The 27,889-nt window shown below is 42.6% G+C and overlaps 2 protein-coding genes across 2 annotated transcripts in view; one reads left to right on the forward strand and one right to left on the reverse strand.

The window, feature by feature from the left end:
- Positions 1–1,160: 1,160 nt before the first annotated feature.
- AMDHD1 (amidohydrolase domain containing 1) lies at positions 1,161–18,661 on the reverse strand. The gene is made up of 9 exons (XM_060165261.1): positions 18,496–18,661; positions 16,640–16,746; positions 15,201–15,265; positions 12,923–13,200; positions 10,609–10,834; positions 9,501–9,625; positions 4,187–4,280; positions 3,422–3,582; positions 1,161–2,095 (listed from the first exon to the last, which is right to left on the reverse strand). Exons 1-9 carry the CDS (start codon positions 18,630–18,632, stop codon positions 2,008–2,010), a joined length of 1,281 nt encoding a protein of 426 aa, XP_060021244.1. The 5' UTR covers positions 18,633–18,661; the 3' UTR covers positions 1,161–2,007.
- Positions 18,631–27,889, forward strand: part of CCDC38 (coiled-coil domain containing 38) — a 41,026-nt gene continuing 31,767 nt past the window's right edge. Inside the window, exons 1-4 of the mRNA XM_060165664.1 lie at positions 18,631–18,853; positions 18,946–19,044; positions 25,914–26,078; positions 27,511–27,575. Of these exons, the coding sequence (XP_060021647.1) occupies positions 18,631–18,853; positions 18,946–19,044; positions 25,914–26,078; positions 27,511–27,575 (552 nt within the window). The remainder of the gene's footprint in view (positions 18,854–18,945; positions 19,045–25,913; positions 26,079–27,510; positions 27,576–27,889) is intronic.

A 27,889-nucleotide genomic window follows, 5' to 3' on the forward strand; every position in this document is an offset into this window, starting at 1 on the left:
ACTGCATTCCTGGGTTGGCCTGCTGAGTATGTTTTAATAAGCAGTTTTCCCTAGGACCGTCTGTATGCTTGTGCAGCCATTCATTAATTCATTCACTGATCACCTACTATGAACCAGTCACTACAGTAGATCCTGGGGACATGACCAGGCCCCTGCCCTCTACTAACACACAATCTAAAGGGAAAGACAGTTTGACTGCAATGCTATAGAGGCTATCATAGAGGGATGGGAGCTTGGTGTGGGGGGCAGTGGCTAGCTCTGACTTCCCACTTAGAAAAGAGAGGGCAAGCACTCCAGGCAGAGGGAACAGTGCTGCAAGGCCTGGAGCAGCAAAAACAAATGGCGATTTTGAGGCACAGTGTGAAAGTCCATGTGGCTAGGGTCTAGACCACAGCCCTTCTCAGACTTGAACGGGCATACAAATACCTGTGGGCTTGCCAAGACCAGATTCTGTTTCAGCAGGTCTGGAGTAGAACTGAAGTTCTGCATTTCCAGCCAGCTCCTATGAGTTGCAAGAGCTTACAGGACACTGGCCTGGGAGGACTAAAGCAGTTCCAGGTGGGTATCTTCTCCTTTCATTCAAAAAAGACATGAACACTCCTTGTGTAGAGTGAATATCTCCTAGAAAGAAAATAGGAAGTGCTTCACCTTTTTATTCCGTAGTTATAAGGATATACTTCTACGTGGCTTGAGTTCCAGGACAGACCTAATCTTTAGTTTTGGCCTTTATATGTATCTCCTCCATCCCAAACTCCCACCATCGACTAGGAAACCGGTCATAGGAGAGGCATCTCCCACAGCAACTCGTGCTTCCCACACCCCCTCACGGCTTCTTCACCAAGCATGTGAGGGGCAGAGCTCCAGGTACCCCACGCTACTAGCCCGTGATAGCGATGTGCACTGTTACCCTTAACCTTCTGACAAGGGGTATCTTGAGTTGATCTATGTTGAATACAGTAAAGCCTCATTGGTTCAGGCTCTATTAACTTGAAATAGGTGACCATTTGGGTACTTAATGTTTACTTCTCTAGTCATTTCTTCATAAATAGGACAAAGTTTTATCATGCAGTTGTGATTGTAAGAATGATCAAAGCGTTTAAAAACATTTCAAGTAAACACATGGCTTTAGAAACACTCGTTTATATAATCATCCACTTTTTCTTTATGTAATCCACTTTCTTCTGTAATTTGTTCATTTCCTAAAAGGTTCTAATAGACACCACTGACTGGCTTCCAGGGCTGTAAACAACAACGATAATAGTGACAGCAAACATTTATTGAAAGCTATAGATTTTTTTATACATTTGTAATGTGAAGAATCAAAAACTTTAAAACTTTTTAAAAAATTACATTATTGGATTTGGTCAAAATGCATCCATTACAAGAAGGTCCCTATACTTGTGTACAAAATGACAAGTCCTGAGCTCTGCTGTGAAGCTCTATTGCAAGGGTTGAGAAGAAAACAGAAGAACACTCCTCCTCAGAGGAACCTAATGCATTCGAAGAGCATCTAGAAAGACACACTGTGTGGGGAAAAGAAAAACTATTTGCTTATTATAGATGGCTACATTTTAGCTTAGTTTGTGGCATTTGACTTGGATTTCCCACTCCCCCCCACAATTTTCAGTAAATATAGTTTAAGAATTGAAATTTGAAAAGTAGAAGCACAACTGGAATTTTAAGCCATGTCTACCTATTTGCCAATCTGCATTTCCCCACAAAGGCATTTCTGTGATACTCCATCATATTAATCTGCAGAATATGTATAGAAAATCTTTGTGAAGTAATTTAATCCTTTGAGATTATCATCACAAATGGTTTACTTGCTTATACGTCCAGGTGCACATGTTAAAATAAGTGAATCCCCTGGGTTTTTCAAGTGGATAAACAAAATACAGAAATAGATTTAAGTGACATCATTCTGGTAAACTACTAAGGTATTTTAACTTTTAATATAACTGTATTGACTTAAACAGTAGAACAGTGTGCTCTTTCCTTACAGATCAATCATTTTTTATAGATGACTTTTCCTTTAGCTATAACATAATCAATTAATTCGTGATGGCCTCCAAACTGGTAAATCAAATGCTCCCATCTAGAAAGAAATCAAACATAAACGGATACAAGTCAAAATTATCACTCTGTCAATAAATGCTAATTTCAAAATACATTCTCTAAAAATTGTTTTACACTTAGTAGTTAATATTTGGGCTTTTTAAAAAATGGTAGAGTACTATGATAATTAGTCTATGATAAATCCAATATTGTTTAATGATACTAAGTATTTGATCTTAAAATATTTGATTCACATTAGAACAATGACTCCAGATCAGTGCTTCTCAAACTTTAGCATGTATCTTTTTCACCTAGAAGACTTTTTAAGACAGAGATGCTAGGCCCACTCCTGGAGTTTCTGGTTTGGTAGACTGTCCAAGAGGCCTGAGAAGTTGCATTTCCAACAAATTCTCAGAGGATGCCCTTGCTGCTGGGACTGCACTTTGAGAACCACTGTTCTGGGCTAGCAGTTGGCAAACTGTGGTCTGTGGGCCAAATCAGGCCTGCTGCTTGCTTTTTATTGTTCTTGAGCTAAGATAGTCTTATTTGGGGTTTTCTAAATTAGGACTTAAAATGAAAAACAAAGACAATAATATTCTGTGACATAAAAATTATATAAAATTCAAATTTCAATGTCCATAAATAAAGTGTTATTGGAACAGTAAAAAAAAAAAAAATTTGCTTCAGTTAAATGATGCATGAGTGGTAACACCAGCATCACTCTCGATAGAGACAATGGCTTATGACCCTTGAGAGTAGAATTATGATGGAGACACTCTCTTCTGTTGAACATGAGGTCCAAGGCCTGGCAGAGGCTTGCTAGGGTCCAGACACCATAGGATTCACAACTTTAAGATTTAGAACAATAAAACTCAACTTGTTACGCTGGAGGCCCAGGAGGCAGCAGGCTGTGAGTGAGTAATACAAAACAAGAGGCAGGAAAACTGAAGCAAGGCTTTTGGGATCCAGCAGGAATGAGAAGTCAGAGAGGTAATGAATCAGAACCAGGATGACAAGCCAGAGCTGGGACCTGTGTGGCCCAACACAAACAGAAAAGGTCAGAACCCAAGAAGAAAAACAAACACAGGCCAGAGGGCACAAGTCCAAAGTCCAGGTAAACAGAGCAGAAACCTGGAGATCTACGAAAGATATAAGATGGATGAAGAGACCAGAAAAGTTGGTCTACCCTGCAGTTTAGGACCTGGAGGGAGACTTTTTGCTTAGAAAGGGGTGACACTAAGAAGACTGGGTAGCTGCTGAGCTTATACAGAGCCTGACACTAATAATCAGTGGAAAAGGGATTTAAACCAAGTCTCCATGTTACAGTGGGCATACAATAACATGGCTCAGCTGGGAGAACACGCACCTGGATGCATTGATGATAATGAGATCTCCCCGTTTGCCTACTTCCAAAGATCCATGAGTGTGAGATTTTCCCAGGGCGTAAGCGGCATTGATGGTGGCAGCGGCCAAGGCCTCGGGCATGGACATTCTCATGTTCACACAGGCCAGATGCATGACCATCGGCTAAGACGGGAAAAGAAAAGCATTGGAGGAAAGCAACAAAAGGGCAGCTGCTACCTAGGACATTTCTCAACACAGCACAACAAATAATGATAGTTAAATGTGTAAGTGGAGCTGGCTAAATCAGTATGAGAAAAGTTACATTTACATTTACACGTAAAGATCCTTATGCTTTGGGAAAGATTCGTTTATTATAGAGATTACTTACCCACCCACCCCCTATATGTATTTAATATTTTTTATTACTTTTCAAGGCCACTTACTGTGTACGATGAAGCTCATCTCCACATTTACTTACTAAAACTTACTAAACTTCCTTGAGCTTATGCAATTCTGAGAGGGGAAATAGGTTACTGTAAAACCACAAGGCCCAGAGGCTGCATCAAAGCATAGTACCAATAGAAACTTCTCCCTTCTCTCTCAGCCTGGAGGCATTCAAGTGGCACAGAAATATCCAATTACACTGCTGTCCACACTCTTTTCTTGTTTCACAGGAAAATCTTTTCAGATCTTTGAAACATTTTAACAGTTAGTGAAATATTTTTAAATTATTTATATGCTTCGTAGAAGTTTCATAGACTATGAAAGGCACATTAAAAATAATTACCATTGCAAAACAATACGCATTAGGGTTGAAATCGCTGCCCAGAGCGACTATTACCCCTTCATCTAACATTTTCCTGGCTCGAGGTTGCTTCAGTCTAAGGAGAGGGAAAAAAATGATGTCAGTCTCTAGAAGTGGAACTTTTGAAGAACAGATGTTCAGAGTTGAAGCAGACTTAAAGATATCCAACCCCTTCGTGTTCTGGAAGAAGAAACAGAAACTCAAGCTTAAGCGATTAGTGGTGGCGTCCAGCAGAAGCCCAGGACTCCTGATTTTTATCAGCCTGCTTTTGAAATCACTTGGCTGTGGCTAGCTTTTTAAATTTGGGATTATCATGACAATCTTTATATATATTCAGAGATTCTTGCAAAGGAAGAAAACTTAAAATTGTTTTCAAATGTAATAAACTTTTTTTGACTCCCAAATATAAACAATGAGGTTTAAATAATGCTTTTTAAATTAACATTTTACAATTTTTTGTTCATATCTCTCCCTCTCCTTTTTTTTGGGAGGGAGAGGGGGTCTCAAACATTATTATAGGTCCTTTAAATTTTTGAAGGCCCAAGAAACTAATATGTAACATATTTGTGCTTCTTCCTGGATTGGGTATCTCCCTGACCTCCTTACAAGCTTTTTGTTTGTTTGTTTTTGTTTTTGTTTTTGCGGTACGTGGGCCTCTCACTGTTGTGGCCTCTCCTGTCGCGGAGCACAGGCTCCGGACGCACAGGCTCAGTGGCCATGGCTCACAGGCCCAGCTGCTCCGCGGCATGTGGCATCTTCGCGGACTGGGGCACGAACCGTGTCCCCTGTATCGGCAGGCGGACTCTCAACCACTGCGCCACCAGGGAAGCCCTTGCGAGCTTTTTAAAGTAACTGCTCTAAGAGGAAGTTCAGAGGCCTGCCTATCACCAGGTTTTATTGGAACAAACAGTTAATTTTCCTGGCAGGTTGGGCTTTCTCAGACAGGTATTCTAAGGGGGCCTGGGCTCATTCTAGGGAGGCATCCTGGAGCTGTTAGAAACTATGCCAGTGTTTGTTCAAGTCTTATAATGTTGGGGAAGGTGGGTGAATAAAATCATTTGTGCTAAGAACCTGTAGGTTTATAGGCAAGATTGAGGCTTAGTGGAGAGAGGGGCTCAGAGGAGCCTGAATGAAGTTTGGTCAAGGAGAGACCTCCGCTGGAAAGCCTTCCCAGTCACCTTGTTGGCCCTCATTTCCTCTGGCTGCCCCAGCACCCCACACCCCTCCATTTTAGAAACAATAGCTATTGTTTCATGACAATGATAGTGGACTGGTACTCAGCCATTATGAACCTGTACTGCCCAGGAGCTGTCTTTAAATAAAGCTGCTGAGGGTAACCCTGACCCCTCCTTTGAGACCCTACTCTAGCCTTAAGTTCAATTTGATTGATCGGTTGGTTGTAAAGTATTAAGACTATTACACCTGCCCCTCTGCTGGCAAGTCCCGCAGGGGCTAAGGATCACTGAAAGGATTATTTCTTTTTCTTATAATTTGTCCCAGCACACAGTCCTGTCTCTGGCTAATTAATATTTTTGATTGAATGAATGAATGATACTGTTATATTCTAGGAGTGTACTAAATATGGCAAAGAATGGAATAACTTTATTATTAATAATAATTATATTAATTATTAATAATAATTCTGTGCTCAGAGTAGGTTCTCTTTATGTTTTATACAAAGTCCACCGAAGTTTGGCATTCGAGGCTCCCCACAAACTGAGCCCACACTTCTTTAAGGCCCTCTTTCTCATCCCTGCCCTACCCAATACTGCACTCGAACCACTGGGGTTTTCTATTTGTACATTTCTGAGTCTGCCGTTCTCCTTGCCTAGAATATCCACCCCTCCCTGAAATGCATTCATATTCCCAGGCCCAGCTCACCTCTCACCCACCCATGCTCACTTTCCCTGGTCACTCAGCCAGAAGTGATTATCCTTTTCATTACCTCTATAGGTATTACTGTCTATTCATTTATCATGTTTCAGATGCTTAGACTGCAAATTCCGTGAAGGACCATGTGTGTCTTATTCACCATTGTGTCTCTAGTACCAGTACAGTGCCTGGTATTAACAGCTGATTGATTATGTTTTGTTAAAGGAATTCTTTAATCTTTTATTATTGTGTTTTCACTGCACCTCAGTTTTATTTTCTCCCCAAAATACAGGGACTTCTTGGCAGCTTCAATGAAAAGCATATGGTATCTAACACATGGAGATCAATAAAACTTGCCTGGTCATTAATTCAGCCAGAGTCATTCTAAAACCATCCCATTAGTGAAAACTCTGTGCCAGGTACTAAAGCCTCAGAGTCATCCTTGAGTCATTTCTCACAGTCCACATCCAACACATCAGAAAATCTTGTTGGCTCCCCCTTAAAACTATATCCAGAATCCAACACATTTTTATATCCCTCTGCTACCACCTTGGATCCAAGTCACCATCATTGCTTGCTAGGATATTTGTTAAGACCATCCTAACTGGCTTTCCTGCTTCTACCCTCAAGCCCCTTAAAATATATTCTCTTCCTAGCAGCCAGAGGGATGTTTTAGAAAACTAAGTTAGATCATGTCGCCGTGCTTTGAACCACTCTCAGTGGCTTCCCGTGGGCTTGCTGTCTGCACCATGAACTCAGCCCTTCAAGAACTGCCCCTCTTTCTGGCCTCGTCTCCTATCTCTCCCTGCCTGGCTTGTGCCTCTCTGGCCTCACTCTTGCTGTTCCTCAAATACTCTCAGTGCATTTCTACCACTGCACTCACCATCCATCCACTCAGAACACTCTTCTAGTTATCCCGGCTCCTTCCCCCAGATACGGCTTGCTCCCTCACTCCCTGGAGGTCTCTGCCCAAATGTCCCCTCCTCCAAAAGCCTTCCCTGACCACCCTAAAAACACAGCACCCTCCCCTCAAACACTCTCTATCCTCTCGCCTCACCTGGATTGTTTTCACAGCACCAAGCATCACCTGACATTTTCTATGTTCGTTGGTCGGTTTGCACATTGTCTGTCTCTCCCCATTAGAATGTAAGCTCCTTGAGGACAAGACTCTGTTTTACTTGTGGCTGGATCCACAGTGCCTAGAACAGTGCCTGACAAGTAGTGGGCCCCCAACACGCGTGTTGAATACAGAAATTAATCAAGGATTGGGGATACAGAGGTGACACTTGCCCTTGAAGCATTCCCAGCCTACGACAGGCAGTTTCCAGGACCACTTAAAATAGTGTTTCTCTGCTAGGACAATGCGTGAGAGAGGTGGGTGAAGCAGAGATACAGAGTGAGGAAAGGGTAGACGTTAAAATTTCCCTGCCGGTCACTCTGACGGCCTCCCCTCCCTTTCCCGAACTACTTAAGGAGGAAAATTATATGTATGTACAAGGCAGTAAAATTATAAAGGGGGCTCCAGATAAGCTAAGGTGAATGTGTCCTGAATAAATTTAAATATTATACACAAAGATGCGTAAAATAGTGATTAAAAGAAGCCCTTGAGTGGCATAAGGCAATGGTTATTCTGGAAATGAGAGTCAAGAGAGTTCAGGGTGCAGCGGGGAAACCTGCAGGTTCCTCCTGATGGAGAGATCAGAGAAATACAGAAACAGAGAAGCCAGAGAAGAGCGTGGCTTTCTCTTTGGTTGCCCCTGTCATCCAGACAGGATGTTCAACCCATCTTGTGGTGATGGCACGTGGCAGCTGCCACTGGCATAGGGACAAAGTGCAGACTTTTAATGCTGAACTGCCCTCCAGCACCGCAGGTCTCAGATTTTTGCTCTGTCTTAAGAGATTCAAGGTGAGTTAAAGGAATCCTTTTCTTTTGTAAAAACTTATTCCTTGGGTGGTGGAAAGTTAACCAGATTAAGTCTTGATTGATGACTCTGATGACTATTGAGATTTGCAAGAAAAGCAGCTGATCATACTGAGAATAGTTATTAATGGATATTTCCTGACGGTAACCTACATTATGTCTACTCTTTAAGAGAACAGTAATAAGAGAAATGTATAATATTTTATATATATAGGTGTATAAAATCCTAATAAATTTGAAAAAAGCACTGCAATATTCCTTTCTTCTCCCTTATAAAAGTTACTTGAACCTGTTTTTCCAATCCCTCAGGCAGAGTTTCTCAATCGCAGCACAATTAATGTCTTGGACTGGATGATTCTTTGTTGTAGAAGGTTTTTCCGTGCACTGTAGGATGTTTAGCAACATCTCTGGCCTCTACCCACTAGATGCCAGTGACACCCCCTAGTTGTGACAACCAAAAATGTCTCCAGATACTGCCAAATATCCCCTGAGGAGCAAAATCACTCCAAGTTTGAGAACCACTGTCCTAAGGCCATAACTGCGGAATCACAAAAAACCCCACAAAAAACCCCACAAAAAACCATGTATCACAACCGCAGAGAAAGCACCCAGTCCTAAGAGGAAATCAACTGCCTCTTGAACGCTGGACCTTCTGACCACAACTTCGGTGGCTGTCATGGAAGCGGTTCAATGAGTCAGGAGACCTCAGGTCTCATATTTGAACTGGAGCAATGGCCGTGATAAAAGATGGACTACACGGACTCCATCCATTGAGGGCACACAGCCAAATTCCCGGGGAGATGCCACAAAATATACTTAGACATCTCCTCTTTCCTCCCACTCCCAGGATTTATGAGGATTATGGTCCCCACTCGTATCCTCTTAGAAAGCAGCTCATTCAGATTCAGAATACTGTGAAATATCCCTAATATCTTATGCATAAAGCCTTTAAAGTATAAAGCCTATATCACTATTTTCTAATTATAAAAGTAATGCATATTGATTTTTAATTGGAGAATTCCAAAAATGAGGAAGAAAGAAAAAGAAAGCGCCACTCTCCCCAGGAATTCCACCACTCAAACACAATTCGGGTCTAAGCTCCCTCCTCGGGGTAATTCATTACAAATATCATACCAGTATTAGCATCTTCCATGAGCTAAGTTTTCCTGATCTGCATTTTTTTTTTTTTTTTTTTTGCGGTACGCAGGCCTCTCACTGCTGTGGCCTCTGCCGTTGCGGAGCACAGGCTCCGGACGCGCAGGCTCAGCGGCCATGGCTCACGGGCCCAGCCGCTCCGCGGCATGTGGGATCTTCCCGGACCGGGGCACGAACCCGTGTCCCCAGCATCGGCAGACGGACTCGCAACCACTGCGCCACCAGGGAAGCCCCTGATCTGCATTTTTAAGGGATTTGTAAGGGTGATGAATATTTGGGCATCTTGGAAGTCTGTGTGTCCACAGCTTATACTTGCAGCTCTCATGTTGGGGGGAGAAACAACCTCACCTCAGCATGTAGGCCGTGGTGGGCAGGAGGACAGCAGAGCACCTGGCCGCTGCCATGGCAGCAATGCCTTCATCACTCACTTCTTCCAGGTGACTGATTGCCTGGGCTCCCAGTTCCACCCCGAGCTAAACAGAATGGGCAGAGAGACAGAGAGAAGTTTCACCAACAGCAACAACAAATCGATAACGTGCCAGCAAATGGTTTTTCCTGCAAAAATAAACAGCACTCTATTATTAAGATTTCTTGCCAACTACCTCTCACGAGCACAAGCTCGGTGATCTGAAGTCGGCAGTGTGGTGAAGTGGATCCAGAGATATTTAGGAGGAGAATTGGGAGGACTTGCTGGTTGGCTGAAATGCAGTAGGTGAGGGGGAGGGAGGAGTCAAAATGATATCCAGGGTCTCGACTGAGGCAACAGATGGATAATGACGTCATTCATTGGGGCAGGAAACACGGGACAAGATTTGGACGTGATATTAAGAGATCATATTGAACGCGTGGTGGTCGAGACACATGTAGACTATCTACATCTGTATTTATGCCCCAAGGGCAGTTGTTTATGTAGCTCCAGGGCTTAGAGGAAAGAGCTAGACCCCCAACTGCAGGGATTTGGTGCGTCTTACTGCTGAATTCTCAGTGCCTAGAACAATGCCCGGCACACAGCAGATACTCAACTATTTGTAGAAAGCATGAATAAATTAATCTGGAAAAGACACATAGATGTGAAAATCCTCCTGTGGCTATTAATGGTATGCTCCACTAAAAGCCCTCTGGATGCTGCCACAGAAAGACCCTAGAAGCTACCTGTGAAATTAACAGACTGAGCTAGGGTGGCTTTGCGTGCCAATCAAAATAGGTTGTGAATTTAGTGAATGAGATCACAGAGGTACTTCTTTTTTCTACTAGTATCACCAGGAGGAAATAATAAAAGTAAATGATCAGCAAAAAAGTCTGGGATTCCAAGGCTCAACCACACCAACCTGCACATATTTCAAACAAGTTTCCCCATTCTCTATCTTTTCAGATGGCTACTCCTTCCTTTGAACAAACTCATTAAGTTTTCCACAGCATGAGGGTCGACAAAGGAAAAGCAAAAGGTCACCCATACCTCAGCAGCCTTCATTGGGTGGAGTTCATCCCCATGGAAGTTAATCTGTAACCCTATATCTTTCCCACTTTGAAGAATCCTTCTGGTGGAATCGAGATCAAAGACGCCCTTCTCACAGAACACATCTATATTGTCAACATGTATTTCCCCATTTCTGCCAAGTTCCTTCAGCTTTGGGAGGTGGTTATTGATGATGTCATCAGCGGCTTCAGTAGCAGTTTTTCCTCTGAGGGAAGAAGAAAGTGAGATTACCGTGGGCAAGTGTTTTTTTTTTTTTTTTTAAATTGGAGAAAGGGTTTTTTTTGGTACTTGGAGAATCTGAGAAATTGTAGGTAAATGACCCCAAGCCTCAGACAGGTAAAGAGAAGATCAAAGCTATAACTCAGGACTCTTAGCTATCGGGATGAGCCTACATAGCAGAGGTATTGAATAGACTTCTGTACACACTGACCCTACAGGCAGAGACTCAGATGGTTCATCCTTCCTGGCACATCTGGGTTGCCTTTGGGAATGCCTGGCTGAAAAACTGAATCTTCTTGTCAAGGACACGTAGAGGACATCCTGGATGCTTCCCTGACAACCCAACCGTGAGCCCCTTAGCTGGGCCAAGCTGTTTCCCTGACTTTTTCTTCCTCCACACTGTTTCTAGGAGCATCTGCCTAAGGCTTTCTGCCTCATCAGACATAGGGGAAGAAGATAGTAGGAGGCCCTGAAATTCTTTCTAAGATTCTGGGGTAGTTATATATGAGAAAGGTCTGGGCTTTTGAAGTCAGACACAGAGCTGCGCCACTTGCTAGCCGTATAACTTTGGACACATGATGTAGACGTCATTTGGCATCCTCTGGGCCTCAGGCTTTACCTTCGGGGATCAGGATCAGACCTCAGAGGCTCACTGGCAGATGGAGAAATTTTCTGTAAAACTTTAGCCTTGTGTTTGGCACACAGAAGGCTCTCAGCAAAAACCATCTGGGTGGGTAGATAGAGGTGGGCTCTGAGGAGACACGTACTTACATATGCTGTTTCTAATTCTCGAGACAACCATATAGGATAAGCGTGTTATTTACCTGGTTTAAAGATAAGCTATTCATGTTCAGAAAAGTTAAGTGATCAAAACTTAACTCAAAATCACCCAGCTGGAAGTAGCTAAGCTAGACTCAAACCCAGGTCTGGTGTCCCTCCAAAGCCTGAGACTTTTCTGCCATGTCACATTGTCTTTCCTACTAAAAAAAAAAAACAGACTATAATAGACAGGATATCCCAAAAGTCTTAGTGCAGTTTCAAGCCATAATAATTTCAGAAGTATAAATGCTAAAAACATACAACAAACATCATTGGAAATATTAAGTATTTATATTTCTTTTCTACTTAGTTCTGTAAATTTTTCATAATAATTTCAATGTTAATTTTTTAGTTCCTTTGATTAAAGATGGTAAATGAAATATTAACATTAAAATTTTCTTTGTCAAAGTTCACAAAACTAAATAAATGTACACATTTTTTAATGAATAACCTTAAAAGATTTAATTAACTTATTAATATGACTTAATTAAATGGGCTATTTATGTGATTAAACCATTTTTGTAAGCCTGCAGCATTTATTATCTAAGTTAGTTATCACAACTTAAAACTGCACTAAGACTTTGGAGACACCTGCGAATTTTCAAGTCCTGGATTTCTTTTGGATCGTTTGGTTCTGGGACTGCAGGCCTTCTGATCTAGTAATTCCGGGATGGATGAGATGCAGACGCAGAAAGGGAGAGAATTCTCTACAGCAAATCCATACAGGAGGAACTTTCTAGGTAAAGAGGAAAGTTGAAAAAAACATTTACAGCATTAAAACAAAAATGTTTGCTGCTAAACAAGCAAACAGATGAACAAAAATAAAAACCTCCCTACGTCATCTTGACGTCAAGATTTGATCTATCTCCCACGGGGTGTTACTCAATTCCTGAAGTGCCTTTGGGCTCACTGTCATGGGAAACTATTTACATAAATATCTGTCATTTTAAAGGACCTATCAGGGGAATTGCTTTTTGTTAACCAAGAGTTTTGAACATCTCCTCTTCCTTCACTATTAAGGGACTTGCAAACGAATGGGGTCTGGTGGGGCCCGCCTTCCTAAACCCATGTGTGTGAGATGCCTGAAGGTTGGAATCAGAACACCTTTCCAAAGGCTCTACTGGTCCCTCTGCAAGAGCTAGTGTGCTGGTGCACCTTCACTCCCTGGAGAACGCAGCCCCACTTAGGCACCACAGGAGCCCTTCTGCGTTCTCAGTACCCTGAGTTAAACCCCGGTCCCTTCGGCTGAGGTTACTTTGGCACCGAGTGAGCCCCGCAGTAAGTGGCTGAGATGCTGATGTCCAGCTCCCGCCGGGCGCGCTCAATCACGCGTAGCATCTTGAGCTCCGTCTCCAGGCTGAGGCCGTATCCGCTCTTGCACTCCACCAGCGTTGTCCCCGCCCTCATCATGCACCCAAGCCGCTGCTGGAAGGAACTGAACAGCTCCTCCTCCGAGGCCTGGCGCGTGCGCTCCACCGTGAAGTTGATCCCTCCTCCAGCCTGGTGGATATCCATGTATGTGGCTCCTGCCAACTGAACACACGGTTCACCCTTAGGTCTGCAAAATGCAGGGAGGTTGCAGGCAGCTCTACAGAACCTACGTACAGAGGTGATATTCGACATGGCTGACAATCGATATGGCACAGACACCAACCGATCAGGAAGGATGGTGGGGCACCATCCTTCTGGAAGTCCCTACTCTGCCAGGGTGGTGGGGAGTTGCAGGGGTCAGAGGTGTTTCAGGAAGGGACTGGGATGGCAGAAATGGGAGATGTGGGGAGGACTTGGGGCCTCAGGCTAGCGACAGTTTACCAACAGGTACAAAAGTATTTCGGTATTTTAACAAGCCAGTCAGTCTCGGTGTGTACCAGCTAGTCTCGGTACCTATGAGAAAGCAAAGCTTAGGCGATTAGGGACCTCACTGTGGTTATTCAAGTCCCCACTAAGAGACCCAGAGCATTTCCACCCCTCAGTATCTGGCCACCTAGAGTTTCGGGCCTGACCTCTGTCACTCAAGCAAATAAAGAGGCTCTTTCTGGGATCCCACTGGACCCCTGTTACTCTGGGCAGCAGGGAGTGTGGGGCAAACAAAGTGTGCCCGCCTGCGGGGCTCCCTTAGTCACACCCTTCCCTTCTGTTCTTAATTCTGTCACGTTCAAGTTATTGCAAACTTGAGCTTTTAAGGTAAGTTTCAATGGTTTTATAATAAATGATCTTTGTTCATTTCGTGTTAAAAAAAAAACAACACCTGATGGGTTGTAAAAAAACATTTTTTACATGTTGCCCTTTTTGCATCACTTTCTGCATCATCGAATGAGAGAATTGGACCGTAAATCTCTAAGGTTGATTTTTGGCTCTGAAATTCAATGATTTAAGAAAGTCTTAAAAACAGTTCCAGATTGTTGAAAAAGGTAGACAATTTTTGAAGAAATTTTTTCTTTTTCTGAAATAATCCAATTTAGTTGTTAGGCTGCCCAGGTTTTTAAAAAACAGTGTGAAGAAAAGACACGGAGGGAACAACCTGAAAAGGCTACGTACTGTAGGATTCCAAGTCTATGACATTCTGGAAAAGGCAAAACTATGGAGATAGTAGAAAGATCAGTGGTTGCCAGGGACTGGGGCGAGACAGGGATGAATAGGCAGAGCAGAGAAGATTTTTTGGGCAGTAAAATTACTCTGTATGATACTACAATGGTGGGGGCATGTCATTACACATTTGCCCAAACCTAAAGGATGCACAACACCAAGAGTCAACAGTCATGAAAGCTATCAACTCTGGGTGATGATGATGTGTCAATGTAGGTTCATCCATGGTAACAAATGTACCACTCTGGTCAGGGATGTTGAAAATGGAAAAGGCTGTGCTTTGGGCAGGGGGCAGGGAGCAGTGGTATATGGGAAATCTCTGTACCTTTCATTCAATTGTTCTGTGAACCTAAAACTACTCTAAAAAATAAAGTCTACTAAAAACAAGGAAATAAACAATGTGAAAATGGCTCAAACCAGGGATTTGAGGGTTGACTGCAGCTAATTAATGACTGACAAAGACTACAATTTATGTTTCTTAATAAGTTTCATTTTTCTGGAAAAAAAGTGGGAACAATATAAGACATTTTATTTTTGTGATTAATAATATGTTTTTCCAAGTTTGACCCCAATGAATGGTGATTTTCAAACTGTTTCCTGGAGTCCCTTCAAAGGCTACAGAGGGATGGAATGAGGAAAAGAAAAGAGAGGAGAAATTAGTGAGCAAAGCAGGTCAGCTCTATTTTAAAAGGAGGATTCGGCAGCTAAAACAGCTTGAAAACTATTATACTTGAAATGACTGACAGCCCTGGGCACAGTATAAAGATTTGGTACCAAGTTATAAATTGGTTAATTTTGTTGTAATTGATTTCCATAGTCCAAGCCAGTAAAAATTCCGTTAAAAAGACATGTAAACATTTGTTGTAAAGCCTAACAGCCTACAAACTCTAGAAAACCACGTCTATATTTGTGCTTTATTTTGATTTGCTATCGTTTATTGCAGTTACCTTCATCGCAAACTCATGAACTCTTTCACCAGCCCATACTGGATGTGTGTGTGCATCCACTAAACCTGTAATCAATAAATCAAATCACGTTTAAAGTTAAGAAACAGAAAGCACTTAGACATCAGGCAGACTCTACTATACAGTTCTTAGGAAAGCACGTTGGTGGTCAGCCATCTTGGAGGAGGGTGGAGAAGGGAGAATTTGTCTGAGTGGTTCCAAGAAGACTCCCTGCATGGTTGGTCTAGAAGGCTCTAATGGAGGAGGGTGACTCAACATGATGAAAATATCCCCTAAAGAAATACAGCTCCTTTTGCCCAATAAATCCATGCTCACCAAGCAACCTTTTAAAACAGGATGTCAAATCTACTAGCTGAGCAAAACCAAGGAAGAATCTGGGTGTGAAAAAGAATAATACTATCCCTACCCTCAACTTTGAGCAGGAAAAGTATAAAATCAGAGAGATGAATCTTTCTTTAAGAAAGAAAAATATTTTAATTAAAGAGAAACTATAAAATGGTCACTTGAAACTTTTGTTTATCCCAGTACAATTTGGTAAAGTCCATCCTTCCAGAACATTCAAAGTGCCTTATAGATTAAATGGCTCATTAGTGGTTCCGATCGGAGTAAAATCAAAAGTCCCTACCATACATTCTCTACCATATTCTGCTCTTTCTCATGAGGTTTCACCCTGACTTTCTCTCCTGACCCCCAAGGGCCAGATAGTAGAAGCTCTGTCAGATGTGCACAGCACACAAGTATAAATCCTAGCCTCTGTGTTTGTGCAGAACTCAAAATTTGTGAAATTTGTTTCAGAGGATTACATAAAGCCATAAAACATAGAAAATGTAGGAGATAATGGTTAATAAACTGAGTCTGTTATCAATCACTGAAGATACAAATGAACTTCAATGAAATCTCTAGGGTTTCTTGGTTTATGTTTTTTCGCCTGGAGATGGGTCCTTTGTTTCATACTCTATACAAATTTAGAGTATATTCTGGAATTACAGAGAGCAATTTGCTGTCTTTGCCTCCCCTATGCCATGGATTAATAAAATTCTTCCAACAGCTTTTGAACCCAAGCCCAGCACAGCTGGTTCTCTTCAACATATGAGTGGGAAGAAGTGGAGTGAATGAATGGGTGTGACTCCCAGCTTGCCCTTCACCTGTTTAGAGATCTTGGGTAAGATATTTCACCCCTAAACATCAGTGTTCTAATCTGCAATGTGTAGATAATGATACTTACCTTCCAGGGCAGTTCGGTTTCATTCAACATGAAAGTGTGTTTGTAAAGCAGCTAGACATTTACTAGTAGAAATTCAATAAATGGTAGCTATTATATTTTCATATCATTGTGAAACCTTGTTTAAAACAAGCTACTACTCTTCCTCTTTACACTACTAAAACTGCTTTCAGGGCTTTACTGAAAAAGGGGTTAATACCTGGCAAGATGCATTTCCCGGAACAGTCAATTCTTTCTTGAAATGTTTCTTCTGAAAACTGTTTTTGGATCGCATCAGCAGGACCGATGGCTTTTATGAACCCATCTCTGGAAAAAAAATCAAGAAATTATGACTAACTTTGGGGAAAATATTGTGAAAATTTTGACCAATGATCACATTATTGATGCCTTTTGGTGTCAGTCAATATTTATTGTATTTCCTTCTCGAGTGTGTGTCTTTGGAAATTGACTCTAGCCACATGCAAGGCAAAAAGTCAAATCAGGTGTAGCAGAGATTGCTAATTGTTCCCCAAGATCAATGTTCCCTTTTCCCACAGTGCTAGATTCCTAAATTTTAGCTGGAGGCATGACCACCCAGAATAAAGACCACCTTTCCGCATCTCCCATCAGCCAGGTGTGGCCACGTGACTAAGTTCTAGCCAATAGGATCGTTTTCTCTGCCTACTTCCTACTGGCTGGAATGTAGACACCATAATGAGAGATGGCACAGCAATCCTGGATGCTGGAGTGCCTGTGAGCAAGAGGGCAGTGCTCAGCTGAGCAAGACAGTAGGGGTCGGGTCTGGATCCTCCGTGGAGTACGGCCATCAACTAGCTCTAGGTTCCTACATCCATGCAATTCTGTTAACTCATTTTAACAAGTTTTTGACAGTAACACTGGGAATGTTTTTATTTGTTAATTAAAAACAAACACACACAGAGTCCCTAAAAGCTGGGCTCTTACACAACCCTAAGCAGATTCAGATAAGGGATGAGACTTGTGTAATCGCAGTGCCATGGGCTCTCCAATCCAGATGGGCACCCAACCCCCATTACCACTCCAAGTCCACCCTTCCAAACTTTGGCTGCTCTTTTATTCTCAGAAGTGTAAATGAAAATAACTGAAAATGTCCTCTCTTTCTGGTGGCTGAATCTTAATTATCTATCACCCCAAACCATTGCCATCTGAACGTTTTCTGTGGTTCTCAAGCTTTGGGGTGCAGACGAAGTGGGTGGGAGACGTGCTTTGTAAAAATTCAGATCTCAGAACTCCACCCATAGAGATCCTGATTCAAAAGACCTGGGGATAGGTGGGGACTGGGTGGAGGGGATTGGATGAAGGTAGTCAAAATGTACAAACTTCCAATTATAAGATAAATAAGTACTAGGGATGTAATGTACAGCATGATAAATATCATGAACACTGCTGTATGTTACTTATGAAAGTTGTTCAAAGAATAAGTCCTAGGAGTTCTGGTCACAAGGAAAAAATTTTTTTCTACTTCTTTGAATTTGTATCTATATGAGAGGATGGATGTTCACTATACTTACTGGTAATCATTTCAAGATGTATGTAAGTCAAATCGTGCTGTTCACCTTAAATCTATACAGTGCTGTATGCCAATTATATCTCAAGAAAACTTGAAAAAAGAAAAAAGATCTGGGGATGGGGGGGCGGCATCAGAAGTCTGTCTTTAAGAAAAAAAAATCTCAGGCCGTCTGAGTCAGGTGGTCCCCCGTCCGCACTTCAAGAAGCATTGGAGAGAACCCCTACGCCTTCAGATTGCTGCAATTATATTTTATCAGCAGAAGCGGGATCTTGACGCTCCCCAGTGGGATGTGCAGCTTGAGAGAGGTTTCTTCAACTGAATGACAACCGGAGGCGGCCAAATACATTAGCAACAGGCGCCTAAAAGGCAGGCGTGCCAATGACTCCCTGGGTGCGAAAAGGCTGTTACCGCGTTCCCCTCCACAGCGCACAAGTTACAGAAAGAGCACCAAGCTGGGCCTTGGCTGACCAGTGCCCCACAGCACACGACCCGGGTCGCCCGCAGCTCCAGAGCGCGCGGCCACTTACGTGCCCACCACCAGGCTGGCGCCCTCCAGCACCGCCAGGCTGCGCAGCGCGTCCCGCGCCAGGAAGCGCTCGCCGCGGGCGCACACCAGCACCACTTGCCGCGCGTTCTCCAGCAGGAGGCGGTGGCCGTCCGCCATGTCGCTGCGCACCGCAGGTCTAGCAGAGGCTGTGCGGCTCCTGCCGCTGGCGGCCGGCGGTAGAGGGGACAGGTCCGCAGGCGGCGCCGCCCCGGGGCCAGCAAGGAGGGGCGGGGCGGGGGCGGGCGCTCGTAGCAGCTGCCAGTCCAGACCGCTGGGGATGCGCGCCTCCCCCCACTACGAACCGGCAAGAAGAGTACCAGCAACGAGAATGATGATTAGTAATAAACGTTATAATGGAATCTTCTCTTTCCTGTTCGCTTTGTTCATGCTCTGGGTAAATGTGGTAGAGAGTCCTGTCCCTACTTTACAGGTAAGGAAACTGCGGCTCTGCGGAGGGGAGAGAGAAAGGCGGGCTGCGACGATCACGTGACCTGGCGGAAAGGAGTCACCGAGGGCGAGGGGGCCCGGAGTGGGCAGAATGGGGGAGGAGGGGGACCTGGGTAGGGGCAGGGGCCGGAACCTGAGACAGAGTCCCGGGAGGGGACAGAGTGGGGAGAAACCTCTGACCAGAAACTCGCGGCAGCCTGGGACTCGGGGGGCCGCCCGCAGAGGGAACCCGGGGATGGGGAGGAGAGGGAGGCGGGGGGGGGGGGGGGTCGCTCCAGGGTCCGCGCGACCGCGAGTACCGCGCACTTTGCGGTTGGCCCGCTCCGCTCCCGGATCCACTACCACACGGTCCCCGAGATGAAGGAGGAGCAGGGCAGGGGAGGATAGAGCCGAGACTAAAAAATCGATTGGCGCCTTCGCTCATCTTCCCCTATCCTTCCGCCTTCCTGAAGGATAGGTTGGAACGGTTCCTGAATGCAAACTCGTCGAGGTAAGATTGGTTTCAGCTCAGTGTCGCCCACCGCAACTGTATCCGGTGGGGCCTGCCCTCACCGAGATTGGAGACCGAATTAAGTTTGTTTAAAGAAGATGGTCTGTAATTCTTAGCCACATCTCTTCCTGCCTGTCAGTTGCTGTGAATACACTGGCAGGCACTGGGTTTTGAGTTTCTCAAATATTTTATTTTGTTTATACACTTTTATTAGAAGCTCTGTGTTAGGCCTTTCAGGACATTCAAAGATAGGAAGGCCCTTTCCCTGCCCAGCAAAAACTTTACAATCAAAAGGAAGACACTTTATGGACGCAAATAGCATACGATAAAAGAAAGCTGCGGCCAGCAAAACCACAAAATCTAAAAGTCCATTTTTTGTCACTATAAAGGCATTTAAAAACGAAGAACAGAAAGCAAAAACGCCTTTAAATGAACACAATAAATACGAATATACTTAAGCTTCATATTACGGCCATGAAAGAGACAGATCAGACAGGTAGGAAAGAGAGAAAAAGAAGAGGGGGGGAGAATTAAATAGATAATGTGAATAAAAGAGACCCTAAAGGGGAAAAAAATTCATAGATTACTCACAGCTCAGACACACAATCAGAAACAGATGTGTGTCTTTCACAGTTTTAAAAAGAAAGGTATAATATATACAGAGAAATAATACTATAAGAGAAGTATAAAATCCAAACGGAACTTCTTGAACAACCATAGAAACAGTGGAAAATAGAAACACATAAAGTCACTAATTCATAGAGAAATATTAACATTTTGTTTATAAAATTTCTGCTAAAGACTTGAATCTGCTACATTTTGCAATTATAGGCATATTTGCAGATGTTGCAATTAGAGGTATAAACTAAGCACGGGGTGAAATTATAGGCACATAGAAGGCTGTGGGGTTCAGTAAATTTGTCGTAATCCCACTTCTGTAACTTATGAGCTATTTGACCTTGGGCAATTTACTTAATTTCTCTAAGCCTCATTTTCCTCATCCATATCATGGGAATAATTGATTCTACTTCATGGACTTGTTTGAGCTTTAAATAAGATGAAATGTAAATCACGCGGCCCAGTGCCTAGCTCTAAAGAAGTATTATTATTATTACTGGTAGTTTATTTTAATCCTGCTATTTGCCTTGCTGGTCAATTAAGTTAAAGATTTGATTTCAACCAACAGTCCTTCAAAGAATATACCATGTTCTTAAAGCATACAAGCTCTTGGTAAATCTAAAAGAAATCATACTTTTTCTTCACGGGAATTTATATCTGTGGGTGAACTGAGTGTATCCAATTACAGTCCAGATAGACAACATTCCCCAAAAAGCTCCTGCAAACAAGAAGTTTGCAGAAGCAAGAAGGTTAAGAGTGGACTTCTCTCCTCCGGTCATTGTTAAATAATTATAGAGTGGTGAGGATAACACATTTTTCCTCAGAAATAACCAGCATCCCTGTAGCACTTTTTGGTTCACAAAGTACTTTTCACATCATGGGACTCAAATTGGCTGATTTCTTTCCCCTACTCTTCCTTCCTCTTGAACTCCAGTAATATTTTCAGTTTGCAAAAGGTGCCATCAGAAATGTCAACAGAAAAGCCCATACCAAATAGCTAGCTTGACGCCAGCAGGTCCTTAAAGGTCAAGCTGAAGGTAATTTCCTCACCGTCACGCTCTGCTTCTGACCTAATGAAAAGAGGCGGGTCCCAGAGCAGGCCAAGGACCTAGTGGCTCCCGGCTTTCCTGTAAATAAAAAATTGCTAGTGCTGGTCTCCACACACTATCCCAGGACACAGTTCACAGCCCTTTCTCCTAGTATTTGTCCAACTGGGCTGGAATGAGGTGGGAAAAACTTGAAAGGCATTGAGTCTGAGAGAATCTGTCTAAATCTTCATTTGCATATGGGGGACAAACAGCTTTCTATCTCCTAATAAGAAAATCTGCAAATCCATTTTCATTGAATTGTAGAGAGAGTCGTCGAGAAAATGAAACACAAACTGCTTCAGAAAACATGTGCTAGATATTGTTACTGTGAATTCATTTAGAATTGGTCTGGGACTTTAGGTTTGGACATTATAAAACCCCATTCCTAGGGCTTCCCTGGTGGCGCAGTGGTTGAGAGTCCGCCTGCCGATGCAGGGGACACGGGTTCGTGCCCCAGTCTGGGAAGATCCCACATGCCGCGGAGCGGCTGGGCCCGTGAGCCATGGCTGCTGAGCCTGCGCGTCTGGAGCCTGTGCTCCGCAACGGGAGAGGCCACGACAGTGAGAGGCCCGCATACCGCAAAAAAAAAAAAAAAAAAAAATTCCTCTTTCTCCACTTCCACAAAGATTGGAATAATAAGAATCAGCCCTAAGGTGAGTCAGATTCCCAAATTTGTATGGATATTGGTGGTCAGTTCCTCTCAAACGACCGGGTTTCAATAACTTTAATTCAGGGTTCCTTAGGAAAGCTAGTTGTCACTTACCTCTCCTATTCTTTTCAAGTGCTGTGGTTATTCACAAGACAAAGTGGACCAGAAAGAGGACAGATCTGGATATCTACTCTGAAGAAAGTATAAGCAATTATCTCCCTATCAGTCTATCATCAGTAGGCACTTCCCATACATTATCTGTGCTTGGAAATTGCAACAAGGCTGTAAGAAAGGTATGAGTATCCACACTTGATAGAAGCAGCAGCTCAGGTGCGCTGCGTTTACTCGGGTAGGCCTAAGAGAAAGAGCTGGGTGGAGTCAGAGGCAGGATTCAAACCTGCCTGTTCCCAAAGGCCAGGGTCTTTCCACAGTGCCATTCGTGCTGCCCCTACGATGACACGCATCAAAGGACCTGACTCAGTCTTTTATATAATGTGGTAACCACGTGTGATTGCATAATGTTAGAATAATGCAAGAATTAAACCAACCTGCATGGTGTTCACTTGGAAGAACAGTATATTTTATACCCACATCCCCTTAGATGTCTAATATTGACAGATATCTCAAACTTACCATGTTCTAACCTGAAACTTTGCTCTTCCCACCCACCCCTTTCCCCAGAGACAGCCTTCTCTGTCTCTGTTGATGGCAACTCCATTCTTTATTTCCTGGGCTCTTTATCTCATACCCCACATCCAAACCACCAGCCAGTCATGTAGTCTCTACTTTCCAGATATATCTAGAATTTGAGCGCCTCTCACCACTTCCACTACTATCCCGAGACCCCATAAGCTCTTGCCTCTCGATGGCTGTAACCTCCCAACAGGCCTCCCGACTTGACCCTCAACCTCTTCTATAGTCTCTTCTCAGCTCAGCAGTCAGAGTGATTCATTTAATGATCTTTATTCCACTGAGTAAATGACCTACAGGGCCCTTGTTGTCTCTTTGACCTTGGCTGTCACTCCCCTCCGTTCACTGTGCTTAAGCTCCACTGGTTTCCTTGCTGTTTCTCAAACACACCAAGTATCTTCCCTCCTTAGAGCGCTTTCCCCATGAGCTTACACTTACATAACACTTACTGTGCTCCTGATGCTGTCCAAAGGGCGGGACATATGCTAACTAACTCCCCTAACAATTCCACAAGGTAGGTGCTATCCTTACCATCTCTTTTGAAAGAGGGGGAAATTGAGGGGTGAGGATGAAGGAGCATAATGAGAGTCCATGCTCTTAATCACAAGCCTGTAAAACTGATGGCTTGCAATCACACACCACCATTTTCAATCCCTGGTTTTCTGAGCTCTTTATCTTTTTCATCCATCAGAAGTTGGATTTGTACATGTCTTTTAGATGTGAATTTGCACGCATTTGCTGTGCAATCCAGCAACATTTTCCCTCTCATTTGGGTACAGAGCCTTTGTTTAGTCATTCTGCTATTTTTATTTTGCACAGCGAAGACATTCACCAGCTTCTACTTATTTTTCCTGGTTGGTACACCATATTGGTTTAGTTCGGGAACTTTATAATCCCTTCCTAAGCATAGCTGGTTCTCTTCTTCTCCTTTATGGTCATCACCAGCCCTTCATTAATCAATAGGGGGATTAATACATATGGAAATATAGGAGTATAACAACTTCTAGAGACCACTGATTCTCTTCACGTGTGCTATGAATTACCCAAGAGATGAAGTAAGAGCAGACGTCTGCTATTAGCAGTCGGCTTAGAGGAAAGAGAACTTCCAGTTTTTCTATGAGTGAAAAAGTGCCAGAACCTATGGATAAAGGTGTTTATTGCAGATAGACTTTGAGGATAAAGGGAATGAGAGTAGGGATGAGGAAGGGAGTGAATTTAAATAGAAGAATTGAAGAGGGGGAAATGTGACAAGAAAGAGGTGAGCAGAATCTTAAGGGTGGGGATGAGTGCTGAGCATAAATTTAAGAAAATCTCCTGCAAATCTTTAGTATTAGCCATCCAAATTGCAAATACATCAACCCAACAGATTGTTATCAATTTTTCACCAACCTTGCTTTTCTACCTGTCAGAATGAACCTAATGCCTGTGAAAAAACTTCAGTAATCTGGAAAAGTATAGTATCAATGTTGTAGGTTTTTATTAATATTTTCTCTTTTATACGCTTTAATATATTTTTTTTCTCCTGTTCATCTTTGTGTTTATAGTCACTAGAAGTAAAAACACAGGCTAATGAGTAATGATTAGCACCTGGTAGCTCCCATTTACTGACTTCATCCCGTATTCTAGGCATCCTGCTTGGTTGTTTATGTACAACCTCATTGAATCCTCATGAAAGCCTTAAGAGGTGGAACTGTTATTCCCATTTTATGGAAGGAAACTGAGGCTCAGAGATGCTAAGGGATTAAAATGTAGGCTCCATGAAAACAATGGTTTTTATCTTCTTTTGTTGTTCTTTTAAAAAAAAATTGCCCTCTCTCCAGCACCCAGAACCGTGCCTGACACACAGTAGGCAGAAATATATTTTGAATGTTAAATGAACTTGCTTACATATCTGTAAGTACCAAATCAAGATTCAAAATCAGATTTGTCCACTCCAAAGTCTGCATTCCTGATCATCTGCTACAGTGCTGCTGGGACATTTGGGTCTTAAATGTGACTCGTTGAGATTACGGAGGCTTATGTCAATATTTAAATGGGCAGGACTTCCCTGGTGCACAGTGGTTGAGAATCCGCCTGCCAATGCAGGGGACACGGGTTCAAGCCCTGGTCCAGGAAGATCCCACATGCCGCGGAGCAATTAAGCCCGTGTGCCACAACTACTGAGCCTGTGCTCTGGAGCCCCGGAGCCACAACTACTGAGCCCATGTGCCACAACTACTGAAGCCCGCTCACCTAGAGCCCATGCCCCACAACAAGAGAAGCCACCGCAACAAGAAGCCCGCGCACCGAAACGAAGAGTAGCCCCCACTCACTGCAATTAGAGAAAGCCCGCGTGCAGCAACGAAGACCCAACACAGCCAAAAATAAATTAATTAAAACAAAAGTATTTAAACGGGCAACCTGAGATAGGATGTTTTGTCCCATTGTTCCTGTTGTGAGCACACCCTTTTATATAAACTCCTGAATACCTTTTTCCCTCAAATGAAAACATCATTGCTATGTTTTTCATTGTAAAAATTACATAAGCTCATTGAGAAATTTGAATGATACAAAAAATATATATAAAAATCTGGACAAGGATTAGCGTGAGGCAAGTGAGGTACTTGCCTTGGGTGCAAAATTTAAGGGGGAGGCAAAAACTCAGCAATCAGAATAAGCAACATTTTAATTCACTATTGTAAGAAATTAAAATTAATGCAAAAAAAATCCATGATGAATAAAATATCAAAATTTTAAATAAAGACAAGATCAGTGGGCTGGGACGAAGGTGTGGCAAGTAAGGCACACACTCTCAGGGTCATACAAGTACAGAAGCAGATCCATGGTTCCGATTTCATGAGGTTTGCTTTGCTTATCACTAGAAGTAAAGGTTGATTACAAAAAATTTTTTAAATCCTAATTAGAATGAGGCGAAAAAAATCTAGAAATGCTTACTAACCAATTCAGCTGTGAGGTCATGGTTTTCTGCATGTGTTCTATAGTTTGAACGTATCCGACATTGAGAAAAGATTCAAGAAATGGGAAGCCTGAGTTTTTTTAATGTCTACTGGGGAGGTCCATTTGCTCTCAAGTTTTCAGTTCCACGGAACCAATCCTTTCAAATCGGTGGACTCTCCAAGAGAACTGCGTTTTGAGCAAGACGAGATCGTGAAAATAAAACCAGAACACTTTCCAGTCTCCTGTTTGTGAAGTGTATGTTTAATCAAGGCTGAACGTTCCGATCTTGTGCTCAGCTTCGTATGAGAAGGCATTGAAAACTGGCACAATCCTTCAGACAAAAGAACTCGAAGTTGCTTGTTTAACGAATTAGTAATGAGAAAAGGGCTTGTTGCACCTGATAATTTTATACACAATCACTATTTTAACACATTATTTTCGTATATTAGAAATTCTGTTGAACTTTTTCGCTTGGGCAGGAAAAATTTATGAACACAGCATGAAAATCTACCAAAAGTCTACTTTTTCATCCCGAATGAAGAATCGTTCATACCTGGGCCAAATGGGAATCTTCGCTGACACAGGTGGTACCTCAACTGAAAAACCGGGGCTAGATCCCACTCTTAGTCTCAGATTTACAGAAGGTAAGGCTAAATTACTGTTTGATTAAGAATATTGTTTTGAATAGTTACTGTTAATGTTAGGTTTGGGGGCTTTTCTGGAGGTGAGAAAAACGAAGTATGCAGTCTCATAATATGGTAGGGGGCCTTTGTAAATGGGGGTTGAGAGTTGGGAGAAAATCTATTTTAAATAAGAAAACATACCTTTTCCAAGAAATAGACTTGGGTTTCCCTGGTGGTCCAGTGGTTAAGACTCCATGCTTCCACTGCAGGGGGCGCGGGTTCCATCCCTGGTCAGGGAAGTTCAGCAGCTGCGAAAAGAAATAGACTATGACTCATTTTCGTGGCTCTAAGGAAGAAGGTCACAGCCAAAATGATACAGTATTAGAGCTATTAGCTCTGCCTTTTACACTCAGTTCTACCTTTTACACTCATCTCATTTCAGATGTAGAAATACAGAAACTTTCTAAAGTGGAGCCTTGACTGTTCAGGCCGTGAAACTCTTACGTCCAGAATTGAGAAGCTCATAGAATTAAGCAAGTTTGCCTGTTGTTGAAAAAATCATAACCTGTTTTAATGTTCTTTGAAGTCAACCTGTTAAAATAGTACAAGCTATTCATTATTGCTCTATGAATGAGGGCAATCTGGTCATCAAAATGTCATGGGCGTTTCTTACTCATCAGATCAAGAAGTGTCTATAAATGAGATTGATAGCAGTTTGAAGCTAATGAGGTTAAAGTGGTTAATGGTACGATGATGGAGTCATAAAATCTTCCCCCAAATGTGTCTTGTCCAAATTTTTAAATTGAAAATTAAAAGGAAGGAAGGATGAACACACATGGAGTGCCCAGCATTTGCTGTGGTAACTAAAAAAAAAAATTTCTTTGGCTCCCAAAATCCATGTACTTTCCCAAATTGTGGAAAACAAAAAAATCTTCAGAGAACAAGAAAATCACTTAGGAAAGGACTTTGAATTCAATAATTAATGTAGAAGAAGGAAGCCATGTTAACTTATTTAGAAGCTCTTGGAGGTGCATATTCTGCACTGTAATTGTATGAAAAATAGGCAAATGCTGGGCAACACGGTGATACCAGGGACTATACCTTTCTGCCACTTGTTAGCTGTGCAGTCTTGGGCGAGCATCTTGACATCTCTGAGCTTCAGGACCTCACATACAGAATGGGGATAGTAATAAGAACCTTACTGGGGTTATTAATAGAATTAAATTATATATTTTAAAAGTCTAGTGAAGTTCCTGGAATATGGGCATAAAATAAATGGTAGCTAATATTAGTAAAGTAATTTTTCAGTGGTTACGAAAAGGTTTATCTGAAGGTATTTTTTTTAAGTCAGATACATACTGTATGCAATAATTTAATTACATACCTTTTATTTTATACAACATCTTTGAGGGATAATGAATCAAACCTAAGTCTATTTCAATTTTCTTTAAAGGTGCAGACACAAAAAGGACTGTCCATGAATTTATTAAAGACCACAGAGACAGATTTATGCTCGAGGTAGTTAAAATAATTTCTTTCTCCCATTAGCCAAATAGAAGACTTCCTGCATATACCTGCCAAATTTTCACCTGGACATTTTATTTTTCCATTTCATGCCCCAGATACATTGCCTTTCCTACCTTGAAGATCTAGCCTCTTCTAAACCCACTTCATTCGGGGCTTTTGTTCTCATCATTCCACCAACACCACTTCCATTGCCAAATTCAAATGGTCATTTCACAGTCTTCCCTCTACTCACTTCCAGCAGGTATTGGCCCAGGTGATCACCCTCCCTTGAAACACCTTCTTCAGCTGGTTTCTGGGCCTCTCTA

Source organism: Lagenorhynchus albirostris, chromosome 11 (assembly GCF_949774975.1).
Source record: "Lagenorhynchus albirostris chromosome 11, mLagAlb1.1, whole genome shotgun sequence".
Lineage (NCBI taxonomy): Eukaryota > Metazoa > Chordata > Mammalia > Artiodactyla > Delphinidae > Lagenorhynchus > Lagenorhynchus albirostris.